This window comes from Rhinolophus sinicus, linkage group LG12 (assembly GCF_036562045.2).
Source record: "Rhinolophus sinicus isolate RSC01 linkage group LG12, ASM3656204v1, whole genome shotgun sequence".
Lineage (NCBI taxonomy): Eukaryota > Metazoa > Chordata > Mammalia > Chiroptera > Rhinolophidae > Rhinolophus > Rhinolophus sinicus.
This window is the reverse complement of record NC_133761.1, coordinates 54,026,459-54,052,680: the sequence shown is the minus strand read 5'-3', so window position 1 is coordinate 54,052,680 and position 26,222 is coordinate 54,026,459. Positions and strand designations below refer to the sequence as shown.

Genomic DNA, 26,222 nt, shown 5'->3' with positions numbered 1-26,222 from the left:
AGTCTTACAGGTTCAGAGGAGATAAGACATCTCTGAACCTATAAAATGAGGGTGAACTGGATGATTATGGAAATAAGACTTTAATAAAGTAGACACTACAGAAAAGTTACTGAAGGGAGCTGAGCACTGGTGTTTGCTGGGACCTTCACCCAGGAATTTACAATCCACATCATTAAGGCAAAAGGGAGGAGAATACTAAGGAAGGGAAATAGGAAGACAGAGGAAACAAGTGAAGAAATAGGAAGAGATAAGGATATTTAGATTCTACGCAGGAATGCAGAGAGTGGACCCTTGGGAATCCTACGATTTTTAATAGGTTAAGGGAACCTCACTCCCAGAATGTACTTTGCTTTAAAAAATAGTTTATGAGACTCCACTGGGTTTCTTAAGAGATAAAATAACATACAAGTGTTCTCTCTCATGTTAGAAGACAGGTGTTGCTTAGGTTGAAGTGCAAAGCCGATGGCTGTTGTTGCTTAATTTCCTAAAGATTCTGATACACCTGGGGGCACTGTTGCTGTAGTGGCAATGCAGCTCTCTGAGAGCATCATGCCCCTTCCCCATGCTTTGTGTCCCCTCCTCCCCGTCTCAGTGGTAAAATTCAAAACAAACATTGGGTGAATGGGCAAAGTTGGGTTATTTTTAAATTTTTCCAAGTAAGAACATTTAAAACACAACAGAAACTACCATCATCTATTACCATCATTTTATGGACCTTTTTGAAAGGGCATTTTAAAAAGGCAGAAGTATAAAAGACACACTCCCAAGATAATAAAAGGAGAATAAATTGAAGAACTGAGTTTTGTGATTGACTCACCCCTTCGTCTTTGTGTCCAGACTGAGACACACTGATGGAGGAGACCCTGTGGGGCTTCCCGTACCTTGCAGAACGGACCCGCAGGGGTGGTGCTTTGGGCTCCTTGGCTGTGGCAGTGGGCAGTGGGCAGGACGCAGTGGCAGGACGGCTGGGGCAGAAGTGTTGACAGCTCCCGAGGCAGCATGATACGTTCCGACCTCCTGGCGTGGTGTTTGTTGACTTGCTCGCAATCAGGCCTTCCCCAAACGTGGATCAATAGGGCACTTGATTTTCACCGAGGTCATGGAGACCTGAGGTCCCAGCGGGGACAGGCTGTGTCCGAGGCCAACTGCTTGGCCTCTCCTCGGGGGTGGCACGCAGTGACAGCAGTTCCCTCGCCTGATTTCCTGCTGCCTCCTGAGGCAGCCAGACAGGGAAGTTCCCAAGGTCCGTGCTCTCGGCAGGGGCGCCGAGCAGGGTGTCTGCCTTTTCAGGAGCAAACTTTAAAGGGGGCTTTCAGGTCTTTTGCCCTCTGAGAAACTCTGCGAGGGAGGTGAGGGCAGTTATTATCTCCAGGTACAGACAAGGAAGCCAAGCCATAGTCACCAGTCGCCCAGGGCCACTTGCTTAGTCGTCAGCCTGGGACCGGAGCACAAGAGGCGTCTATCCAAATGGCGGTCTGAGCCCACCACCCATAAGAGGCCGTCGTCCCCTTCAGCCAGCAGGGCTTCCCCACTGATCCAGCTCTGGTATGGGGGACCGGCTCCTGAGAACCTGCGAGAACACGCTCCAGGGAGCCTCCTCCACCGCTCCTTCCTGGCCCCCTTCCTCCTGTGCTGTGGGCTGCAGCGCCCTCCCCAGGCCCCCTCTTCTCGCGGGGCGGGGCCGGCAGAGACGGTGGGCTGAATTACTAAGGATTCAGGAACGCCGGGAAGCAGAGGAAAGTTCCTCGCCCGGCCTTTTCTGGGTGGACTTTCTGGTCGCGTCAGGATTGTCGGTGTGGTAGTAAAGCGAGGGCTCAGCGCCTGGTGCACAGCGCCTGAGTGCCGCGCTGCTCGTCCGTCTGTCTGTCCGGAGCTGTCTCTTTGTCCTCATTACTGCCTTGAGCCTCGCCTCGTTGGCTAACATGCCTGGAGCATTTCCTTACTTCTTCCTGCTTGGAGACACCTCTCCCCAAGCTTCCTTACCAATGTGCTGTTTGAAGGCGTTTTGAGTGTTTTCCTTTTCTTACCCTCTGGGGCCCGCGTGGCCAGAAGCCCATTGGCGGTTCCAGGGAGGGCGCCGTTTGGCTCTGATGACCTCCAGAGGGACTTCCGGGAGGCAGGGGCTGGGCCGGGGGCCTGCGTTCCCAGGTCACAGGAGCGGGCCCCAGCCTGGGAAGCCAGCCAGTGTGTTCCCACCGCCCTGCTCCCCGCCACTCCCCCTGCATTTCTTGACTGCAAAACCTGTGAGAGAAACGTCAGGAACTTTCTTGGAAGGGGCTGGCGCCTTCTCACAGGCTAGGATGGAGGCCAGAGCAGGTTCTGTGGCTGGACTCCTAGCAGGCCAGGCGGGCCAGACCAGGCCTGAGTGTGGATCAGACACGAGGGAGACACACGCTGTGCTGAGGGAGCTGAGGTGGGGCCGCAGGTGACACAGAGAGAGAGCGAGCGCACGTGCACAAGCGAGCGTGGGCTCTGGGGGGGCCTCCCCAGGTCCTGAGGAATCCTAGGCAGAGAGAACATCTTGCAGGAGTTGCCCCAGCTGCCACCTGGTACTGGGAGAAGGAAGAGTCTGGCTGGGCCCCCCCTCCCTCTGACAAGGTTCTGGGAATTGCTGTAAGCGTGGCCGGGTCGGGGGTGGTGGGAGCCAGCTTGTTCTGTCCACTGGAGTAGGAGCCCCTGAGGCCCAGGTCAGGGCTGCTGGACTGGCTGCCTGGGCTGCAGGGGCACCTCAGCTGGCAGCACCTCTGGCCTGGCCGTGGACGGTGCTGAGGAAGCTCGTGGGCCACAGGAGGAGCCCTCCTTTGCAGAAGGTTCTTGTGGTGATTATTTCATGACAGGCCCTTGGCCTTGGAGAGCTTTGGCTCTGACCTGCAGTCTAGACATGGCCAGAGAACAGTTTGACAAAGCCTCTGGGGGGTGCCTCTGCTTAAAGGAGGGGTTCAGGACCCCCCACCGCTGTGGTGTCAGCTGACAGTGGCCAGGCTGGATAACCTCTGATGCCATCTGCCTCTTTTATGGGTTTGTCTTTGGACTTGAGCTACGCACAGAAAAATCTAGGTGCACAGCCGTTGGTGAAGGTTACTACAGTTTGAAGGTTACTGCCTGTTATCATTCGTTTTGCTCATTCAGATAGTGTGTACGGTGGGCTGGAGGCGGCGGGGCAGGCGGCAGGGGAGTTAGTGTTTAATTGGAGACGTGGCTCCTGGCTCTGACCTGGTGGGGAAAACAGGCCCTGGGACCTGCATCCCAGAACTGCTGCCCTTGGTGAGCCCTGGGTGACACTGAGGGCCGTTTCCAGGTGACTGTGGCTTCCTCCTGTAGTTGCCAGAGGTTGGCTTATTACCCCTCTGCTGCCCCCTGCAGCAGCCACCAGCCACATGGGGTGTCGAGCCCCTGAAATGTGGCTGGTCCCAACTTGACATGCTCTGAGGGTGAAATACTCACCGGATATTGAAAACTTTGGACAAAAAAAAAACTGAAATATCTCTAATAATTTTTATATTGAGTTCTTACTGGAATGATGTTTTAGATCTATCGGGTTAAATAAATGATCAGAATTCACTTCACATGCTGCTTTTTAAATGTAGCTACTAGAAAATGTAAAATTCTGAGTGGCTCGCGTTATATGCCTTTCGCACCTCTCTGGCCTAACCGTTTTGGAGAAATGCTAATAGCAAACACTTTCACAGCACATGCTGGGCCCTGCTCTGTTGCGAGCACTTTCCTCTTTGTTTAATCCTCACAACGACCTATGAGGCAGGAGCTTTTATTTTTCATCAAAGTTATACATAATCACTGTAGAAAACCGGGAAGATACAGAAGCCTCTGCAGGTTTCCCTGCCTGTTCACAGGAGCGCCCGGCAGGAACCCACCGCGTGGGGGTGGGGCTGCTGCTCCATTGGCCCCCCGGCCCCCGAGGGCTGGGCCCTTCGAGGTCCACTGGGGTCTTCCCTGGGTCCTTCTCTTCTGCTGTGCTCAGTGGGTCAGCATGTGTGCTTCACTGTCTCTGTTCATGTGTTTCCCTGCCCCCACCTCCCCATCCAGCTGGAACTGTGTTTCAAGCAGAGGAAATAGGCCCCAAGCCAGGCACCCCGTGCTTTATTCGTGGCCTTTGTGGCTCCTGCTGGGCTCCTCATGTTTCTCCTGGATGGTTGAGGTCATCCAGTTCCCCACCACTGCATACATGAGGTGTTAATGAACTCTGATTTGAAAGATTGCAAAAAGGGACGGTGGGGCTGGTACCCCATGTCCTTACACGACTGTCAGTGCCTGAGGGCTGTAGCCTGACTTCCTGTGAGTCCCCATGGCTTGGATTGGGGACACTTGACCTTTTGCTTTTCCAAAATACTGACTCGCACCAACTGCTGCTTCTTATCACTGTAGTGAGGTCTTTCCTTTTAGTTGCGTGAACTCAGAGAATTCTGGAGAATTGGAGGCTCTTCTCACAGTCTTTGCAGTGGGTGGCTGTGTTCCAAGGGTTGTGCCAGGCCGGGTCCATCTTCTGTTTGTGCTGGGTCCTCCTAGCATGCTTCCCAGGGGTGCCTTGTCTTGGGGTGTGTTTGTGTGTCTTATGAGCCTATAGATTAGCGAAGGTGGTGGCGGTTGGGGGGCAGATGAAGCTTTCTCACAGAAAGCACCTACCTTCAGCCAGATGTTCTCTGAAAAAAAGACATGTATGTATCTCCTACCTTTTCAAAATGTAGTGTGTTAGCGAGAGTCCCTGGGGAGCTACGGCTGGTGTGTAGGGGGTGGTGGTGGGCAGTAGCTCCACGCCCACACACATGCCTCCTCCTCGCAGGTCTGGCCGTGGGTCTGGGCTTTGGGGCACTGGCTGAAGTCGCCAAGAAGAGTCTCCGCCCTGATGACCCCTCAGGTGAGCTGGGCCCTTGACTGGGGGCAGGGTGGGCTCTGGGAGGTGGGCCTGGCAGCCATCAGCCCTTACCTGTGTTCCGGAGGGTTGGCCTCCAGGGTGTGTCACCTCATGTCCCCCCTTCAGGGTCACGGTCACCTTGAGTTCCATGTAAATGGGGCCCCTGGGGCTGGTTGCCCGTCCCAGCCGACTCGGGTTCCCCCAGCCCTTCCCGGCTCCTCCAGTGGCTGCACCCCTGCCCTCCCCCGGGGAGCTGTGGCTTCGGCCCTGCCTCTGCCCTCCCACTCTGGAGATGCTGGGGCCTGTTGGTTTGGCCACATTAGGCGCCCAGGGCTCCTCATTTGGTTGAGGGGCGTGGGTGCCACTGGGACAGACCCCCACAGGCCCCTGTCCCGTCTCCCAGGGTCAGAACAGTGACACCACGCTGCTCTGCCCCTGTAGCCCTGGCTGCCAGTTCAGGGAGGGGCTCCCCTGCGGGCCCTGCCAGGCACGTAGATGGCCTCTCTTCACCCACAAGACCCTCTTGTGGGGACGAGGGGCCTCCCAGAGAGAAGGTACTAGCCTGTCCCCACAGGCCTGAGTACGGGGGACACGGGGTATCATGTGTGTCCTTAGAAGGGGCCAGTTGACAGGGAGGATTTAGCGAGGGTATTTTTAGTGTTGGTGCAGAGACACTGGGAAACGAAAGTGTGGCTTTCTCTGGACTGAGAAGCCAGTCTTCCCCAGACCCCCCTGAAGCTGGCTGTTCTCCAACCTACCTCATCCAAGCGGCTCCAGGGTTGCAGCTGGTGTCCTTTGTCAGTGAAGTGGTGACCCCGGCTAGGGGTCAAGGCGCCCACGCCGGGGTGGGATGGCCCTGGGCAGCCCCCAAGCTCTGCTCCAGCTTCCTGAGCAGGCTCTGGGACTTGGTGGCTCTTGGGCCACCTCTCTGGACCCTCCTTGAGGACATGGCTCAGTCCTTCTCTGAGCACTGGGCCAGGCTCGAGGTGTGCAGGCTGAGGAAAGTGCCAGGCAGCGTGGGGCAGCCCTCGGGGTTGAACTAAGTGGGCTCACAGGACAGTGGGCGGGAAAAGCACCAAATGTCACAGGCTGGAGGGCAGGGAGCACCGAGCAGGTGTCCCCACCTCACACAGGGGCCGACTCTGTATTTAGGCAGGACCGCCGAGGTTGGATGGGGGCCCTGACCCCTGGCTGCACTGCTGGTTGGCAGCAGGATGCAGTGGCCTCCCTCAGGCCGCCAGCGCCCTGCCACCCCGAGTGTACTGGACAATAGTCATCTGAGGTCACTGCACGCTCGCCCCGGGCCAGCTGGCTGCAGGGAGCTGCAGGGGCCTCTGGGCAGAGGGGAGGCAGGTGCCAGCAGATGGGTGCCGACCTTGACCCTGAGCTCCGTCCTTGAGGAGCAGCTGTCACTGCAGCCGGCTGTCCCTGTGGGGCGTGCTGAGTGCTCCTAGGGGTGCTGGCGACCTTTGTCCAGCACACTGGCAGCGGGGCAAGGGGCAGTGCCTGGCAGTGCTCACCTGCCCTTCCGTCCCTCCAGGCCCCTCCCTCCCAGGGCCTGCCCCCCACCTCCAGCTGACTGTGCCCCTCCAGGCCCCAGGGACTGAATGGAGGGAATGGCCCTGTGTGCGCATGTGTTGGGAGGGGGCATGGGGAGACCTGGGCGGCCCTGGAGGGTCTTCTCCAGCCCTGGTGTGGAACGTGGAGTTAAAATTGCGTCTCCAAAGTTGGTGCGAGTCTGGCTGCCACCCCCGCCACGTTGGTTGGGGGGCGTTGGTGGGGGGCTCCCGGGCCTGCCAGGGGGACGCCGGTTTTACGGCGCAGGAGAGAGGACGTGGACGCAGCCTCCTGTCAGGCTCGGTGCTGGGCGCTTTGGAATCACACTTACAAATCCGCCCCCACCCCGCTATTCTGTACTGTCCGTGCTTCCCGAGGAGGGTCAGAGACGACTGGGGGTGCCCAAGGCACACGGGACGCTGGCTGGGTCCCCGCATGGGGTCCTCAGGCTGTGCACCCCACCTGCGAGCCCTGCCGGCCTCTTCCTCCTCTGGCCGCTTGGCCCTGGGGGAGGGGGGCGCCAGCTGACCTGGCTCCTGCCCACAGGGAAGAAGGCCGTGCTGGACTCCAGCCCCTTCCTGTCCGAGGCCAACGCGGAGCGCATCGTGAGCACGCTGTGCAAGGTGCGCGGGGCAGCGCTCAAGCTGGGCCAGATGCTGAGCATCCAGGGTGAGTGGGGCGGGGCCGTGCGGGGGGTGGGGGCGGGGCGGGAGCGCAGCGCTCGGCTCCCAGGGATGGCGGCTCTCGCACACTCGCTCCTCTTGCCTGAATCCAGGCTGTGGCCAAGTGACTCAGAGAGGAGCCCACGGTGTCCTTCTTCCTGGGTATTCTGAGCTACGCAGAGGTGGTCCTGGCATCTCAAAAATTGGCGAGTCTGCCTCCCGCCCCCATTGGTTAGGGGGCGCTGGTGGTGGGGCTCACAGGCCTGCCACAGCGTGGTGTTGGGGACGGGGAGCATGTGGCCCCAAGGAGGGAAGGCTGGGGAAGGCGGCCGAGCAGGGGGGCCACCTGAGTGTGGCCCCAGAGCAGAGCCAAGGTTGGGGGACCCGCGGATCTTCCGCTGGTGCCCCCAGGGGAGGAGCTCCAAGAGGCTGGCACTGGAGTGGGAGCCTCGGAAGCGAGTCCCCTCAGGAACGGTCAGAGGGACTCGCTGGCTGGCTCCACTTGGCAGGTGGGGAGGGGCGGTGGCAGTTCACCAACCCCAAGTCCAGGGGCTCCACATCTAGTGACGGATCTTAGGACGGCCTTGGAGACACGGCCAACGCTCTGTGCAGGGGCCACATCACAGGGGGGCAGTCGGGTGCGTCCTGGGAACTGCGTCCCTCAGCGATGTCATCGTGTTGGGCCATCAGTGGGTGCTTGTCCACAGCCCGAAGGCGAAGCCACAGGCTGTGCGCTGCAGCTACGACCTGGGCTCCAACCCCGTGCCGCACGCGACGGTCCGAAACACGAGCTGTGTGACACAGCAGCATGTGTACAGCAGACGTGTTTACGGAAGTGGAAAGAATCCGCTCGGATAAAAGGAGGGTAGTACGTACTCAAAGCAGTAAACAGTCGCTTAGTATTTATCAGGTGTCACGTATGGTACATAACGTGCGGCCTCTTACACGACTGGCAGTGCACATGTTTACACCTGAGTGGTGTGTGGTGCTGATGTGGTGACGACTGATGTCACAAAGCGATAGGGCAGCTGCGTGGAGTCAGTGACTAAAAGGTTGTCACCTGGGGCACGACTGTCACCAGAAGCTGAAGTGAGCATCAGTCGGACTAGGGGACCACACGGCAGGACTTCCGTGGGCACCGTGATGCTCGGCTAGCAGTGCCATTTCAGAGAACAGCCGCAGGGGACGTGCTCGTGACAGCTGCTGGGAGAGGCTGGGACAGTCTCCATGCAGTGTCACTGCTGCTAGGAAAGCGCACAGAGAATAGTAGTTCTGTAGATGGTCAGGTTATGGATCTTTCTTACTCTTTATTTCCTAAATTCGCTCTTTTGTAATCGTAAGCAGCTGTGCCTGGTATTTCTCAGGAGCTCACCTCCCAGGTTGTTGGGTGAGTCAGAGCGGCTGCCTCACGCCAGGGCCTTGGCCGCGCAGGTTCCGCAGTGCCCTGGGCGGTGAGGGCGTCACGGACTGGGGTGTGGGTGTCTCCGGAGATGGTTGTTGGCTCGGGTTCTCCAGGAGAGGGCACTTCCAGGTCGGTGTCCTGTGTCCCCTCTGCAGCTTCTGTCTACCCATGTGCCAGGTGGGAAAATGCTACCAGGGCTCCAGGAGGAATCTGAGGTGTACATGCTGTGTGGCATTGGGCCCGAGCCTTGTTGTCTCTGAACCTGCGGTTTGTGTTGGGAGGGGAGAACAGCATCTCAGCCACTGTCCCAGGACATTGCTCTGGCCCTGGCCTGTGTGCCTTCCTTCCAAGGGCTCAGCCCTCTGCTTTGACTTCTCTGGTGCCTTCCAGACGATGCTTTCATCAATCCCCATCTGGCCAAGATCTTTGAGCGCGTGAGGCAGAGTGCAGACTTCATGCCGCTGAAGCAGATGACGGTGAGGAAGGCCGTGCCCGGGACTCCTGGGTCCTCTGGGAGCTGCGGGGCCCATGGCTGTTTCTCAGGGTGTCGCAGGTGGCTGGGCTGTGCTCACGGCCCCTCCCTGGCCTCTCCCTCTAGAAAACTCTCAACAACGACCTGGGCCCCAACTGGCGGGACAAGCTGGAGTACTTGAGGAGCGGCCCTTCGCAGCCGCGTCCATCGGGCAGGTGCACCTGGCCCGCATGAAGGGTGGCCGTGAGGTGGCCATGAAGATCCAGGTGGGTGCCGGTGTGCGCGGCCCCCTGGGGGCTGGGCAGGGTCCTTGTCGCGTGTCTGGCCCCGGGGCCTGGCCAAGTGAGTGGCTGTGTGGGGGTGGGGGGGTGGGGACAGCTTTGGGGCTGAGGTGCAGGGAGGGGGCCCCGAAAGGGTGGGAGGCGCGCAGTGGGGAATGAGGTTGGGGTGGGACATGGCCGGAAGCCGACGGGCGGTGGGCGAGCCGGGGACCCCTCCCAGGAACCCTCTGTCTCCCGCAGTACCCCGGCGTGGCCCAGAGCATCAACAGTGACGTCAACAACCTCATGGCCGTCCTGAACATGAGCAACATGCTGCCGGAAGGTCGGCTGCCGCTGCGTGAGGGCGGAGTTTGGGGTGGGCTCTGGGGACCCCCAGTGCACCCTGACGCTCTCCTCCCCTGCCCAGGTCTGTTCCCCGAGCACCTGATCGACGTGCTGAGGCGGGAGCTGGCCCTCGAGTGCGACTACCAGCGCGAGGCCGCCTGTGCCAAGAAGTTCAGGTGCGGCTCCGGCCTGGGCAGCTGCGCCCCGCAGGAGGTGGCGAGGGCAGTGGCCAGGGCCCGTGGCCACATCCTGCCCAGCGCAGAGCAGAACCCCCACTTGTCGGGCTCAGTCCCTTGTTGCGCCGAGTGTTCCCAGGCTGGGGGTGGGGAGGACTTGGGCCCAGGGTGTGACCCCCCCCCGCCCCCCGCCAGGGAGCTGCTGAAGGACCACCCCTTCTTCTACGTGCCTGAGATCGTGGACGAGCTCTGCAGCCCCCATGTGCTGACCACAGAGCTGGTGTCCGGCTTCCCCCTGGACCAGGCCGAGGAGCTGAGCCAGGAGATCAGGAACGAGGTGTGTCTGCTGCTGGCCTTGGAGCCCCCAGGCGCTCCCTGTGGGGATGCAGGGGACAAGGGGCTGCCCCAGGGGGCACACGGGGGATGGACCGTCATCTCTGGGCAGAAGGTGGGCTGGGTGGGGATGGGGAGGAAGAGGGGCGTCGCTGTGACGGGCCTGCCCTGCTGCCCCAGATCTGCTACAACATCCTGGTCCTGTGCCTGAGGGAGCTGTTCGAGTTCCGCTTCATGCAGACAGACCCCAACTGGTCCAACTTCTTTTATGACCCTCAGCAGCACAAGGTGAGCTCCTGGGTGTGGCCATCCCAGGGGAGCGGGGACTCCTAGATCGGGGGGTCTCAGCCCCACTTGCAAACGTCCCTGGTATCGCCCTTTCGCAGGTGGCTCTTCTGGACTTCGGCGCCACGCGGGAATTTGACAGGTCCTTCACCGACCTCTACATCCAGGTAGGGGGCCGCCCAGCGCCTGTGCTGCTTACCAGTGTCTGGTGACACTGGGTGAGGCCAGCGGCTTAGAGGGAGCAGAGAGGATAGAAGTGGGGGCCAGGGCAGGCGGTGGCTGCTGGCCCCCATGCTCCTCTTCATGTGCTGCCCACCGTCCCTCCTGTGTCACCGCCAGGTCATCAGGGCTGCTGCCAACAGGGACAGGGAGGCCGTGCTGAAGAAATCCATCGAGATGAAGTTCCTCACGGGCTATGAGGTCAAGGTGAGTGAGCGCCCGCGGACTCGAGCCCCACAGGCCTGCAGCACCTGGGGGGGGGGGTCATGGGGTGGTGGACTCTTTTCCTTTGAAATCTTAAGCAGAACCTCAACTTAACAAATGAAATCAGAGGTAATTGCAGAGCCCCTGGGCTGCCTGGGCACAGTCTGCAAGCCAAGCCCTGTGCCAGCCTCCGCTCGAGGTTCTCAGCGTGGCAGGCTTTGGGGGCAGTCGAGGGGACCACCTAGGGGACTTGTCAGACGCTCATTTCCCCTCGGTAGCCCCTTAGAGAGTGGTGTCACTGGGTCAGTCCCACGGGAGTGCAGGAGGGACGGCAAAGCCCTGCCGCGCTTCCTAAGGCCTCACGGGGAAAGGGTGAGGGCAGAGCTGAAGAAATCTTCGCAGCCCTCTGAATAAAGGGGAGCGGTCTGTCCTGGCACCCGGCAGACATTCAGAAAGCAGCTCCGTGCTCTCCTGGCGGTGGCGGGGAAGGAGGGCAAAGAGACTCCTTGTGGGGGCCTCCCACCCATGATCAGCGCAGCGGCTCGCTCAGGACGTAGCTCGGTTCTGTGCAAACTGGACTCCGAGCGCCTTCAGGCGGCTCACACCCTGCCTCTCCCTTGGTCACACGGAGCCCAGTTCACACTTGAGTATTGTTTCCTGGCTCCTGGTGACTGGAGGTTTTGCTCCAGTTACCATGTCAATCTAGTCAGAGATGACACTCACCTGACCCTCTCCGCACTGTGGTGGGAGCCCCAGGGCTGATCCCTCCCTCCTCTCCTCCAGGCCATGGAAGATGCCCACCTGGACGCCATCCTCATCCTGGGGGAGGCCTTTGCCTCCGAGGAGCCCTTTGACTTTGGCACGCAGAGCACGACCGAGAAGATCCACAGCCTGATTCCCATCATGCTGAAGCACCGGCTCATCCCGCCCCCGGAGGAGACCTACTCACTGCACAGGAAGATGGGGGGCTCCTTCCTCATCTGCTCCAAGCTGAAGGCCTGCTTCCCCTGTAAGGCCATGTTCGAGGAGGCGTACAGCAACTACTGCAAGACGCACGCCGAGCAGTAGCCGCGGGGCCGGCGCTCAGTGCGGACTCTGCGCCCTTGTGCAGCTGCGACGAGCAGGAAGGAAGCTGGTGGGGTGATGCTGCATTTAAAGTCCTTTGCCGAGGAGAAGGGGGGCTGGCAAATGGCAGGGGATGCTGCTGGGAGCCCCGCTACCAGGGCTTATACACGGTTTTTATCACTAAGGGGGTATGGAATGAAAATGAAACCCCAACTACTTTGTCAAAATCACCTACTGTTTGTTCATCCTCTGAAATACTCTAGATAAAGGTAAAAAGGCAATTTTAGTTCTTTTGTAACGGGTTTTCCTAATGTGAATGTTATCCAGAAGATGAGAAGATTCCCTGCCACCAAAAACATACACAGAAGCCTTTTTGGATTTTCTTGAACGTGTAGTATAGGTTTGTGTGTGTATGTTTCTCGAATGAGATTTGTGTTCTCTGCCCTTTTCCTCTCCAGCCCATGCTCTGGAGCTGGGAGAAGTGCTGATCTGAGCAGTGCCAACAAGTACTATTTAACCAACTGAGGCCCACGCCTGCTCTCTGGCTGGTTCCTCTACTTTTTGACAACTTTTAAGTTTCCAGAGAACTGCAGCCTCCCATGGGAAGGGTGAGGAGCAGCACAGGGCAAGAGAAAGTGACACAGCTCTCGTCTCAGAAGACGGTGTGTGGGGGGAACCTCCTTCCCCCTCCCGGCCCAGGAGCCTTTGTGGAAGGAGATGAATGTACTGGTGTCACCTGGTTGGACCTGAGGAGTCAGCATAGGCTCTGTTAATTTTTGTACAATTCTTGCAATTGTCTGATTTGTTTCAATAAAAATAAAACATCCTAGCATTGTGAGATTACTTCTTTCACTTGTAAGGGTGCTGGGCTGATGGTGAGGAGCCCACAGGCAGTGTCACGCCCCATCCTGTCTCCAGATGCTCCTGCAAGGTTTGCACATGTTCTCAGTGTGAAGCTCTTAGTGCCTGAACCTGGAAGGCTTATCCCACATTCATCACCCTGAAAAGTGGTTTCTCGTGGGCAGAATGAATTCCTAGGTAACAGGGTCAATTTGAACATTCAGGTCGGGGCCCTTCTAACAGGCCATGAATACTTTGAAAAGTGTATTAGGTGGTGAAATACTACTTTGGAGAGACCGCACTGGTCCAAAACAGGTTCTCATATCAGTTTTAAGGGTTCTTAAAGGAAAATCTACTTTCTGTGGTTTGATGTTGGTAAGTAACAGACACTCTAGGACAGGATGGGGTGGTCTGCATGACAGCTGCAGCTCCGTGAGGGCTAGCCCTGGCACCCAGCACCACCTGTAGATTCCTTGTCAGAACATTTCACCCAAAAACTCCAGAATACACATTTTTTTCAAGTGCACATGGAACATTTTCCAGAATAGATCACGTATCAGGCCACAAAACAAGTTGCAATAAATTCAAGAAGACTGAAATCATATCAAGCATCTTTTCCAACCACAATGGCACGAAACTAGAAATCAACTATAGGAAGAAAACTGTAAACACAATATGTGGATTTAAACATAGTACTAAACAGATAATGGCTCAAAGATGCAATCAAACAGGAAATCAAAAACTCTTGAAACAAATGAAAATACAACTTTTCAAAATTTATGGGATGCAGCAAAAACAGTTCAAAGAGGGAAGTTCATAGCTATCCAGGCCTACCTCAAGAAATAAGAAAAATCCCAAATAAACACAATTCTTGTAATTGTCTGATTTGTTTCAATAAAAACAAAACATACCTAAAAAAACTAGAAAAAGAACAAAACCCAAACAGAAGGAAGGAAATACAAGGTTGGTGCAAAAGTAATTGTGGTTTAAAAGGTTAAAAATAAATGCAAAAACAGCAATTACTTTTGCACTAACCTAATAGTTAAGATGAGAGCAGAAATAAAAATAGAAATTAAAAAAAACAACCAATAGCAAACATCAATAAAACCTAAGAGCTGGTTCTCTGAAAAGATAAATGAAACAGACACACCCCCAAATAAAATAAATGAACGAGGAGAGGTACAACTGACACCACAGGAATACAGAATCATTAAAGAATATGATGAACAATTATATGCTAACAAATTTGACAATCTAGAAGAACGCATTAATTTCTAGAAGTATATGACCTTCCAAGAATGAATGAGGAAAAATGAAATATCTAAACAGACTACTAATAATGAAATTGAAGCAATAATAAATTCCCAGTAAATAAAAATCCAAGGCCAGAGTTTTACAGGTGAATTCTACCAAACATTCAAATAATATCCTTCTTACCCTATTTCAAAAAAATTGAAGGGGAAGGAATGCTTCCAAATGGATTCTATGCAGGCAGCATTACCTGATACCAAAACGAGATAAAGACATCACAAAAAATAAAACTACAGGCCAATATTCTTGATGAACATAGATGTAAAAATTCTCAACAAAATGTTAGCAAACCAGATTCAACAATACATTGAAAGGATTATACACCATGACCAAGTGGGATTCAGCCCAGGGATGTAAGGATTGTTCAACATCTCTAAGTCAATGTGATATATAACAAAACAAAACATAAAAGCCATATGATAATAGATGTAAAAAAACATTTGACAAAAATGCAACATCTTTTTATAAAAATTCTCAATAGTGTGGGTATATAGAAGGAACATATCTCAGCATAACAAAGGCCAATGTATGACAAATTCACAGCCAATATCATAATAGTGAAAAGCTGAAAGACTCCTCTAATACCAGGAACAAGACAAGGACGCCCACTGTCACCACTTCCATTCAACACGGGACTGGAAGTCCTAGTCAGAGCAATCCAATAGGAAATAAAAGGCATCCAGATCAGAAAGAAGTAAAACTTAATTATTTGCAGATAACATGACACTATAGACAGAAAACCCTAAAGACTACTAAAAACTACTAGAATAAGTGAATTTGGTAAAGTTGCAGGATACGGAATATACAAAATCTTACATTTCTATAGACCAATAAGAATCAGAAGAATGTAAGAAAATCATCCCATTTAAAAGTATAAAATGGGCTGTTCCTAAGCTGTATCCTTTATAATAAACCTTGAAATGTTAAAAAAAACAAAAAACCCAATCAAACCATAAAATACCTAGGAATAAATGAAACCAAAGAGGTGAAAGACCTGAACTCTGAAAACTGTAAGACACTGAAGAAAGAAAATGAAGATACAAATAAATGGAAGGATATATTTTGTTAATGGATTGGAAGGATTAATATTGTTAAAATGTCCTTCCGACCTAAGCAATCCACAAATTCAGCACAATCCCTATTAAAATACTGATGGCATTCTTCTCAGAGTTGGAAATAATCCTAAAATTAAAATGGGACCACAAATAAAAGCAAAATAAATTTTGAGAAAGAAAAAAGAGGGAGGTACCACAATCTCTGACTGATATCAAATTATACTATAAAGCTACAATAATCAAAACCATGGTACTGGCATAAAAAACAGTTATGTAGATAAATGGAATAGAATACAGAGCCCAGACATAAATCCTCACTTAAATGGGTAATTAATCTACAACAAAGGATACAAGGATATATAATGGGGTAAAGACAGTCTCTTCAATAAGTGATATTGGGAAAACTGGACAGATAAGATGCAAAAAAATGAAACTGGACCAATTTCTTACACCACATACAAAATGGATTACAGCCTTAAATGCAAGACCTGTAACCATAAAACTCCTAGAAGAAAACATAGGCAGTAAACTTTCTGACATTGGTCTTAGCAATGTCTTTTTGGTTATATCTCTTCGGACAAGGGAAACAAAATAAAAAATAATGGGACTACATCAAACTAAAATGTTTTTGCACAATGAAGAAAATCAACAAAACAAAAAGACTACTGAATGGGAGAACATACTCACAAATGATACACCAATTAAGAGATTAATATCCAAAATATATAAGGAACTCATACAAGTTAATACAAACAAACCCCAAACAATCCAATTAAAAAATGGGCAGAGGACCTGAACAGACATTTCTCCAGAGGCCATACAGACAGCCAACAGACACATGTAAAGATGCTCAACATCACTAATCATCAGGGAAATGCAAATCAAAACCACAGTCTGATACCACCTTGCACCTGTCAGAATGGCCATCATCAGTAAACCAATAAACAAGTGTTTTTGAGGATGTGGAGAACAGGGAACCCTTGTGCACTGTTGGTGGGAAGGTAAATTGGCGCAGCCACTGTGGAAAACAGTATGAAGACTGCTCAAAAAATTAAAAATAGAACTGCCATACAACCCAGCAATTCCACTTCTGGTACCTACCAGAAGAAAACAAAAACACTAATTCGAAAAGATATATGCATCACTATGCTCATTGCAGCATCACTAGTAAGAGCTCAGATAGGGAAGCAATCTGGCCTGCAGACAGGGAGAGGGAGTCAGAAGTTTTGACCAGAAGAGGGAAGCTGAAAGCTTCAAGAGAACTGAACACAATTCTTACCTGAGCTATGGGAGGAACTAAGAAAGTCCTGGATTAAACTAACCCCATGTCCTTCCGTAGTGTAAGGAGGAAGCCTGGACGAGGAAGGGGACCGGCAGGAAGCAGGATCCTATAAGATGAAAGAGGTCATCTTTTCTCCACTGCTCAGATTTTTTAATTGGGGAAAAAAGACAAAATATACTCAATTCTAATAGTTCCCTGTTTTATTGCAATACATCAAAGTCTGGTTAATATTAAGTGATACCAACATAAAATATTGGCGAGGAGTCTTTTGTTACATTTTTGACTATCCCACCTTAAATATTTCTGTGCAAAAGAATCCACGCCATTGTTTGGTAGCAGAGAATCTCTTATAAAGTTCCCTAAGACATTGAAGGCATAAAACCAAACAAAACGAAATAAAGAGTGATGAGGCCAAAGCAATATCTTTCCCCCTTCCACACACACATATTTATCAGCATTATATTCTAAACAAAAAAATGATTACACCTAGGCCATGCAAAACTGTACAATAATATTACAATGAGGAAAGAAATCCTAAAAAAATTTATAAAATAAACAATATTACACTATCAAATAAAAAGGCAGGTCATTTTGTTTTCATGAAATTGCAAGGTTGATTTGTTTTCATCAGTTGCCCCCCAGAAATGAAATGGTTTCTTGTGTGTGATGGCTGTCCCTGGGAAGGAAGGGAAGTGCCCGGCCCACTGGCCAATGCTGGAGCTCCAGCTGAAGCGAGGCCCTCAGATCTAGCAGGACTCCAGAGAACGGTGGGCTTGAGTAATAATTAACGTCATAACAAAGAAAGAGGCTTTGAGATGGGCTCAAGAAACTGTCGCGAGGCTTATCTAATTCAGGAGCTAGGCTCAGGGTGGGGGGAGCAAAGTGCCCAATTATTTCCATGCTGTGCCCAGTGGATTCAGGCAGTGGCAAAGTCTGACCGCCGCTGAGAGTGCCCCTCTATCCAGAAAGTGGGTGGTGAGCTTTCCAAGGCCCCGCCTAGCTGGGAGACCAGTGTGTTGCTCACACAGGCCAGGAAACGGCCCTGCTGTATGTACGTGGGCTTAGGGACAGCTGCCCGCTCTGCTCTGGCTTTTCTGTAATAATACCTGAGAGTCCATAAAAATGCGACTGCTCTTTCACAGAAGTAGATGTGGCCGCTAAGTAACAAAATAACATAATTCTAACCATATGGAAGGTGAAGGCTGACAGCCAGCAGGGGAAGGACAGTTTGTTGCTGTAAACATAACAGGAATGTCAGATTCTTCCCTGAAGCCTGCGTAAAAGAATTGCTTGGAAAACTAAAGAGATGGACCCATTTTAATTGTATCTCCATAGCCTTAAAACTGGTGCTCCCTGGAAAAGAACTCAAATCACTAAGTGCACGGGGTGTGTGCACACACATAACTAAAGAAGTGAAATCTACTTTAGTAACCATTTGATAAGAAGGCAGGCTTTTGTTTTTGGCAAAAAGAAAAAAAAATTATGTGCCCAAAGCACATGACGAGATTAAATCAGTCAGAACTGAGGGTAGACAACAAATTGGCAGGACACAGATAGCACCAAATACCAACACATAGACTATGCCAGAAATGCCTCTTCACTTCTTTTTCCTTTGTACTGAAAAGAGCAATGAGTTCCTGCTGCCACGTACATTTTTAAATGTCCTCCACGAAACCAAGGGATGACTTCAGACAGCACAGAATACCTTACCGTGATCTCAGTTACTGAGCCCTTTGAATAATCGTTATGTTTTCTGTTTCCCTGGCACTCATCCCCTATCTTTTCAAATCATTCTTGAAAGCAGCTTCTGAAGGTACCTGCTTCATACTGGGGATAAGACCAGCAGGACAATTATCTCAGGAATAACACCCCCCACTCCTGTAAAAACCTACACAAAACTATTACCCTGGCAGCTTCTCCCCCAAAGTCCTGCCGTTAGAATCGAATCATATTTGGGGCTGCTCTATTATGGCTGACAAGGCCACTGAAGATTGCTGGGAAAGAGCAGGAGGTGCTGTGGCCCACTCCACAGGTTAACAGGAACTCGGGCCTAGTGGGCCGGGCAGCCAAGACAAGCGGTCTCATCTTCTCTGCTGGGAGGCTGAAGGCTACGACTCACTGCAGTGGAGTCCACTTCAGCGAGGGTTGTATTTTGATCCTAAAAGCATCCTTTAAAAAATAAGTACCTACAGGCAACAAGAAGTCACACTTAGTTGTCCAAGCTATGAACAGAGTCCTGGGAAGAGAAGGGGGTGGGAGAGATGAGAGGAAAGGGGAGCGGGGAGCGGGAGGGTCAGGAGGCATGGGGGGGAGCTGGCCACAGGCACTCAGCCACTGGCTGGCTAGATGGTTCCCTCCTCTCCTGGCAAGTGCCAAGTTTAAGGAGCTACCAGTCACATGGCAATAAACAAACTCAACGTCCGACCTGGGACCGGATGTGGAAAGTATTTTCACATGCCCCTCCTTTACGGGAAGCAAGATGTCGGAGGTAGGACCGTGCAGTAAGCGCTGCTCATCCAAGCTGGAGCAGAATCCAGTCCAGAACGTCTCAGTGCCAAAGCTGTTATGTTTCACTTCTCTACTGGAACCTTTTGCAATATGATCCCCAAACAGGATCCTTTCTTCCCTCACTGAACCTCAGTGACCCCACAACTGGGAAGTGGGCTCAGCTGCCTGCACCCAGGGGTGGGGAGGTCGGGGCGCTGCTGGCTGAGGATGACACACTGAGCTCAGGGTGAAAGGGCAGCGCAAACACTGCAGTGCAGACCAGCAACTGAGGGAAAACTCCTCCGCTTCAGCTGAGTTTAAAGAACAGGAGAAAATCCCTTTTAGTTCTCAGATAAAAAGTAAGAGAGAGGCAGATGCTCTTTCCTTTTATATTTTTATTTCTGTTTCTCTACTCATGTGTTTAACGGGTGAACCAACAGGAGAAATAAAGTTCTGGTTCCGCCCCTCATTTCTGTGTGGTAATTAAAACAGCAGGAATTCAAATGGAAATGTAACTAACAACCAAGTACAGCAGCTTCGGGAGGAAAAGCTCATCCGGCCCAGCCAGGCGCCTCCTGCCTGCGCACTGGGGTGGAACACGCTCATTTCCTACTGGGCTTGGGAAAGAGTATTTGGTTAAGGCTGTTCAAGTCCTTGCGTGTGAGGTTTATATTATTTGGTAATTAACCCCTTTCCCAGGCTTAGCTGAGGCAGCTCATACACCCTCAGAACAGACTCCTCCCTGAGAAGCCAGCTGAGCTAGGGGACAGACACGTCACTGCACCTCTGGAGGGATGGTGGTCCAGCCAAAAAGCACTTTTATGAGCCTTTTGTGGATCTTCAGAAGCCACGGCATTCCTTGTGACAGAAGGGATCAGAAGGTGACAAAATTACATTTCTACATTCATCCTCAGAAGGTACGAAAATATAATAAACACTGAAAAGTGTGGCTCAAATTCTACTACTAGGAAAAGAAATGTCTTGGATAGAAGTAAATTTGCCTTTTGATGCTGCTGCTGAAAAGGCTTCAAATGTTACAAGTCTGGTGCCCAGGTCATACCCCAAACCAATGAAACTAAAGGCCGAACGTTTTCCTGAAGCTCCCAGGACACTGAGACCCGCCCCGCCCCAGTGTGAGGCCGGCACTGAAGGGAACCCTGATTCCTCTCGCTGTCCCTCTAAGTGTCAGCTTGAGGTTCTTCTACCCTTTAAATTACGTAGCTGGAAAACAGACAAGAAACAAAACATTTCTTTAAATTAAATGATCTCTCTCATATATGCATCCATCTTTCGTTGAATACAAGATGCTTCTTTTTACTATATACATTCAGTATTTAACCTCTACATTTGTGTATTTATTTAAACTCTGTATTGTAGTAAAATATGCATTGTTTTAGTTAATAAGGATTTACTGGCAACGATCAGGTCGACATTCACTGTGGGTTTGGCAGGACGACTGGAGACCGTGAGCTACCTCAGGGCTGCAGAGCGACTACTGTGAAAACAAAGTCTGTCTAACCTTATTCTTAGCGCGAACGTCTGTAATCTGTCTATATAAGCTACCTTTTGGGGAAGGGGTAAAATACCATGGAAAGCAACTCTAAATGTATGAAATGAAATCAATATCAATCTAAGCTGCTCAATGAAAGTGGCTTTCTGGTTGTTGCTGTGAATTGGAGGCGGGCGTGGGAGAGTCATTGTCGGAATTCCTGAATCCACCCTCTGGGTGCTTTCAGGCAGAGGTGGAGGGAAGAGATGAAAAGTGAGCGGAACGGGGAGGGGAGGGGAGGGGACAGTGCTGAGAGAAGCGGCCTGGCCTCTGGTCGGAAGGCTCAACAGTTCACGGCTCCCAGGCCCCGCGGTCAGTACTCTCCAAGGAGAGGCTCTTGGTCTTTCGAGGCGACACTGGGCTGGGAGGGCTGCTCAGGTTGGAACTGTTGGAAGCTGTGGAATGCCTCGGAGAATCAGAGTCCTAGAAGGCCCAAGGGAGACAGCAATGAGAAGAGAGGGGCAGGCGGGCCTCGGGCGACCACAGGTCTCCTCCAGCCACCCTGACCCAATGGCCCGATGTGACTTTTCTACTATCAGGATAACGCCCCCTTTCTGAGCTGACAGAGTATAACAAACACTCCGTCCTTTAGAACGTACGTTAAGTTCATACAAAAGCTATGAGAAGTCTGAACACCTGTGGGGAAACTGGAGTTTGCAACCCACGCGATGGCTTTGGTACCCCTGGCCGACAGAGAACGCACTGGCCTGTTGAACAGGGTTCCTCCAAGCCCTCGTCTCCACACCCCACTGCTTCTCACACCCCACTCACCTCTCCGTCGTACTCCCTGGCTGGGGCATCGCTTCCCTGATCCATGCCTCCGGAAGACAGGGAGCCCTCCGATGGGGAGGGCAGGGGCTGTCGCTTTGCGCTGTAGCTTCCTCCAGAGAATTCTCTCTTCAGCGCACTGCCATTCTGTGCAGACGACCCTACAGTACACCATTCAGGTACAACTTTATATACACCAAAGGGGACGAGCCATCCTTCCCATCCCGGGTGAGAGCCCCTCGCTGATGGACAGTGAGTCCAGCTGTGTTACCTGGGCTCCCAAGCTCGCCCCGGAGCCCAGCCAGCTCGCACAGCTGTGCCTGCTGCAGGCCAGCCATTGGGGACGCCTGGTGAGTGGGCAGTGCTCTCAAAGCCACCTGCACTCACTGGCCGTGCGGGCCGGCCCTGCTCGCTGGACAGTTCTCACAGGATCAGACGCCACTGCCTCCCTGAGTCCTTCCATCGCCCGGAGCTCCTCCAGCATCTCCCCATCTCCTTCCCAGAACCTATGCTGTCACAACTATGTGCCCAGCAGTCTCCTAACGGATGGATTGTCTTTGCCTCTCCGGGCCCAGCACGGGGCCTGGCACATAGCAGGTGCTCAAAACACATATGCTGGATGAAGCTGCAGAATAGAACAGTTCCCAGAAATAAAGAACTTTCCACCCGATGCATAACTGCCACTTAACTCCGAGATAATTTTTATAAAAAACAAAGGAACAGCAGAGACACAGGGCAAAAAGCCTGATACGAAAATGAGATGAGTTTCTTTATAATCACACAGTATTTTGATCTTCGAGTTGGGGTACATAAGAGGGGGGCCTTGCACCGTTCAGAGGAAAAGAAGGGATGACAAAAAACTTTGGAAACATGGGGGCCTTGTTAGTACCTATTTAGAGCTGTTAGTATTCCCTCTAATTCTTTAGCTTTTGCTTAAAAAAATGTTTTAATCTTGCTGAGCTTCAATGTTAAGATCACCGGTCAAAAAAGACTGTGCTGAGGTTTCTGTACAACTGTAAGAGGTAAACTGATTGTCTCAATTTCGTGCTGATCTACCAAATCCCAGTTTAGTTTTTTCACCTTAAGAATTCAATGAAAATGTGAAAGATGGCTATTTAATAAGCCTATGTCCCGAGTGACCACCCATAACCTGTGTAGGCGCCTGCCTGGTGCTTCCTGGCCAGCGGGGCATAAAGCAGATGTGGATATTAATGTTTGCAAATGAACCGACAAATGGAGGACGAGCTCAGTCCACACCAGGAGGCTTCCATCAGGTGTCCTTCAAGAACAGCAGGTGATGAATCCGGTTTTGGACTGAAGGGCTTTTACCTGTGAAACTGGATTTCGTGCAATCCGTTTCTCTCACAGGTCAGTGCAGGGAAATGGAGAGATTTCCCTGAAGTTATGAACCACACGTTCTGGGCTGTGTATGCCTGCTCCCTCGCCACACCCCCTCTGATCGCTAAGCCAGTGCCACGCTACTTCTGAGCCGGTGACAGAAAGCAGCTGTTGGCCACGAACAGTCTTCCTGCTTAGAATCTGGGAACTTCCAAATATGTCAGTGACTCTGAGACACATGTTTAATGTGTAAATCTGCCAAATATTCCGTTTGTACAGTGCTCTCCTTGTGAGGTAAGCCGCTTTTAGCGTCCTGTGTACTTTATTCAGGGAAACAGTATCTTTTGACACGCTTCCCTCCCTTCCTCCTCCCTGACCTGCTACAGCCGGACCTAAGTAACCATGGAGCAATTTTTTCTCCCTCAGGTCCCTTAGCTCAGGGCTCTGTACAGAAGTGTAAGAAAAGAGATGCTGTAGTTCAGGGTTAAAAACAAGAGAGGCTAATAATAAAAACTGTAAGCCTGAAAGCAGGGGCTCGGTCATATATGTGAGCCCCTGCACCTCAGCAGAAGAGCTGGTGTCTCATGGATCCTCAAAATGTTCACTGGATGCATGATGAGTGTTTGCTTGCTTTTGTGGCAAAGGGGTATCTTCTTGAACCTGTCCCCGGCCTTCTTTCAGTTAGTCAAAACAAACATGCTAATGGTTTTCCTACCTTGGGACCTTTGTACATGCCTGGGCTGTCCCCTCAGACTTGGGTCAGTGCTAGTAAAGACTATCCCCCTCAGGCATGTTTAACTGCCATACCTAACGCATCCGTCCCCGAGACTCAGCGTTCCCACATCTGGCCGTGAATCTGGACACTCTCTCCTTCTCTCCTCCTCTGCCGGGTCCCAGGCCCCCAGCAGCTCACCTGACCCCTCGACAGCGCCCCCCCCCCCCCCCCAGGATGCACACCTGCAGCCTCTAGTCCATTCTCCACTTGGCAGCCCAAGGGAGCTTTTTAAGAATGTCAACTGGATACAGGTCCTTCCCTGTTTAAAACTCAACAGCTTCCCGTTGTGTTTTTAAAAAGATTAAACATGCCTCACCTTGGTCTCCAAGTCCCTGTGGGATCTGTCCCTGGCCCACCTCTTGCCCTTTAGTTTCTGTCACTCCCCAACCACCCCCAGAGACACACACAGCCTTCTGTCAATTGATCCAACATGACTCAAACGTGACCTCACCCCTGAAGGGCATGGGGATTTTCCCAATTCTTCTCAGTCTGAATTCATCCGACAGCTGTCCCTGGTTATTCTCTATTACGCTACGCTGTCGTTTCTGCCCGAGTATCCAGCATCACTTTGCAGTCTGACCGGACTGTCTCCCAGTGCACTGTACGCCCTACGAGGACTCCAGGACTAGCTTCCCAACAACTGCACTGGGGCTTATGCGGCACATCCAGCAGGGCCTGCAGCCACCCGGTAATGCACGGATGCACGTGTGAGTGGGTCCGCGTGACATGTCAGCTCCCGGGCCTTCTGGGGCAGCACCGGCACTGCCGTGCCTTCCGCAGCTGGGGCCACTTACTTGCCGACAGGCCACTGCTGGCGCTCATGGAGCGACCGGGTTCAGGACGGGATCTGGTGATGGACGGAATACTGACAGAACCACTAAACACTGTCCGGCTTTCCTGAGGCCGAGGGTTCTAAAAACGAAAGAGAAAGAAAAGTTCTTCAGCTGGAGAGAGTGATTTTCTGCAGAGATGTCTACTTTCACTACAATTGCAAGAAATATTAATAAAATGATCTTGACCAGAGTGATACGGAACAAGGAAGAGATGACATAGTCCTTCTTGCCCGCAAAGTACTACCGCCCTAACCAACAGAAGTGACCCTCCCCCCACACAAGTGCTCATCCTTATGTTTCCTGAAATGTTGTTGTTGCGAGAACAGTAAGTAATAGTTACACGGTTAGAAGTGACAGTGAAGGGTAGAATTACATGGACATTTGCAGGTAACTGAAACAAAGCTTTTACTATGTATGAGATTCTTATTTCCTTAGGATAACTCAATAACTGAATAAACCCATTTAGGGGGAAAAATCAATTAAAAGTATATTCTTTCAAGTAAATGTTTTGCTGGCGCGATACCAAGTGTGCCATTCGCACATTCACGTCCCCAGTCACCAGGCATCATTACTGCCTCATAGAAACAGACCGGTACAGAGTCATAAATATGACGCTGGCAAAAATCATAGCCTGGGGGAAGCAATTTAACTTGAGAATAATGGTTTGAGAAGTTTCCCATCTAATTATTTAATAATTTTGGTGTCCAAGATAGGAAAATAGGCCATGCAGTGATCTGAAAGTCACACACACCTAGAGAAGAGCTGTGTGGGACAAGCTGTCTCCACATGGCTGAGAACACAAGCCTGTGGCCTCCCCGTTGGCCCAAACCTTTTCAGACCAGAAGAAAGGGTGTCAGGGCTGACACCTGAGAGAAGATTATGGCAGAAACAACCACTGCAAGGCCAAAGCTAGCCATCGGGAAAACACACATCAGCATCATTTGAAAAACTCCAAATCATGCATTTTGAAGAATCAGACATACTGAAAGTTGGCTGGCTGACCCCCTGTTCAACCACTGCCATTTTGGTTCATATATATCAAACTTGCAAAGTCCATGTAATTCTTAGTGTGCTATATGCTTAGAGCAAATGCTTTACCTTTGTTTTTTCCTCTAAGAAAATAAAAAATTATAACAGTCAGTGCTAGCATTTCAACACTCACGCATACAGGAGCAACCCTGGAGACACCAGCGACATGCGCACAATGAATGCAGCAAAGGAAAGCTCCAGAGAGACGTGGGCATATCAGCTTCAACCTTTACATTTGTATTGCTTTTGCTATAAACCTTAAGATACTTTCGTGTTGTCCTTTTCTACAAAACAAACCTACCCTAGAATAAATGGCAAAAATTAAGCCTATAAAAATACATTAGTTGTAACAAAAAGTATGATACACAGAAGAAATGTTTGGCTAAGAAAAAAACAACCCAACAGTTTATTATTCATTCAGCTAAAGTTCAACTTCATTATAACGTGCTATGAGACCTAAGCCGCTGGTCCTTTTCATGGACAAATATGCTTACAATTAGGGTTAAACTTGCACTGACAGTAGCATGTCTATTTACAAATGAGTAACTTAAGCAACATTTCCACCGTATTTTATATGAACAATTCTTGACTGATTTATACAGCATTCCTCTAGCATCCACTCCCTGCACTCTGTTACCAAGCAAATTAAGGCTTATTTTATCATAAGTAATCTTATTTTGTCAAATAAGACACTTAAATAACATAGTTTAATGTCAGTGACAATGACATTGAAAACATTGTAATTTAGAATAATTTGATAATACAAACAGAAGTATAAAAATATGCTTCTCACCCTATAGCTATTTTTCTTATTGGAAAATTATTTTACTACATATACAAATAAAAATTGATGCCACCACTTTCCTAACCCAGAGGGCACTATGGGAAATGGGTTTGCATGATACAATTCAAGTATTTTATTATCTGCAAAACTAACTTGAGAAAATGTTCCCTTGAAGTTAGTATAAGCATGGATTTCTTAATGGAAATATGGATACCCAGCTTTCCATCCCACTGCAAAGGCAGTGGTTACAAAGACATAAGGACTGAATGCATGGGACGCACAGCAGGTGCCATGGCAGCACAAGCTGTGTTTTTCTCTCTG

At 51.1% G+C, this 26,222-nt stretch overlaps 2 protein-coding genes across 19 annotated transcripts in view; one reads left to right on the top strand and one right to left on the bottom strand.

Moving 5' to 3' along the window:
* The window catches only part of COQ8A (coenzyme Q8A), a 41,181-nt gene extending 28,502 nt beyond the window's left edge, over nucleotides 1-12,679 (top strand). The window contains 12 exon segments of the mRNA XM_019730895.2: nucleotides 4,799-4,873; nucleotides 6,974-7,096; nucleotides 8,882-8,967; nucleotides 9,090-9,138; nucleotides 9,141-9,229; nucleotides 9,485-9,566; nucleotides 9,651-9,744; nucleotides 9,940-10,081; nucleotides 10,258-10,365; nucleotides 10,464-10,529; nucleotides 10,702-10,788; nucleotides 11,569-12,679. Of these exon segments, the coding sequence (XP_019586454.2) occupies nucleotides 4,799-4,873; nucleotides 6,974-7,096; nucleotides 8,882-8,967; nucleotides 9,090-9,138; nucleotides 9,141-9,229; nucleotides 9,485-9,566; nucleotides 9,651-9,744; nucleotides 9,940-10,081; nucleotides 10,258-10,365; nucleotides 10,464-10,529; nucleotides 10,702-10,788; nucleotides 11,569-11,853 (1,286 nt within the window). The 3' untranslated portion in view covers nucleotides 11,854-12,679.
* A 3,837-nt stretch (nucleotides 12,680-16,516) lies between these two features.
* CDC42BPA (CDC42 binding protein kinase alpha) overlaps nucleotides 16,517-26,222 on the bottom strand; it is a 203,728-nt gene continuing 194,022 nt past the window's right edge. For all 18 annotated transcript variants that reach the window (XM_074316911.1, XM_019730880.2, XM_019730876.2 and 15 more), the window contains 3 exons: nucleotides 24,050-24,167; nucleotides 21,146-21,303; nucleotides 16,517-20,797 (listed from right to left, as the gene is read on the bottom strand). In XM_074316911.1, the coding sequence (XP_074173012.1) occupies nucleotides 20,666-20,797; nucleotides 21,146-21,303; nucleotides 24,050-24,167 (408 nt within the window). In that variant the 3' untranslated portion in view covers nucleotides 16,517-20,665. The remainder of the gene's footprint in view (nucleotides 20,798-21,145; nucleotides 21,304-24,049; nucleotides 24,168-26,222) is intronic.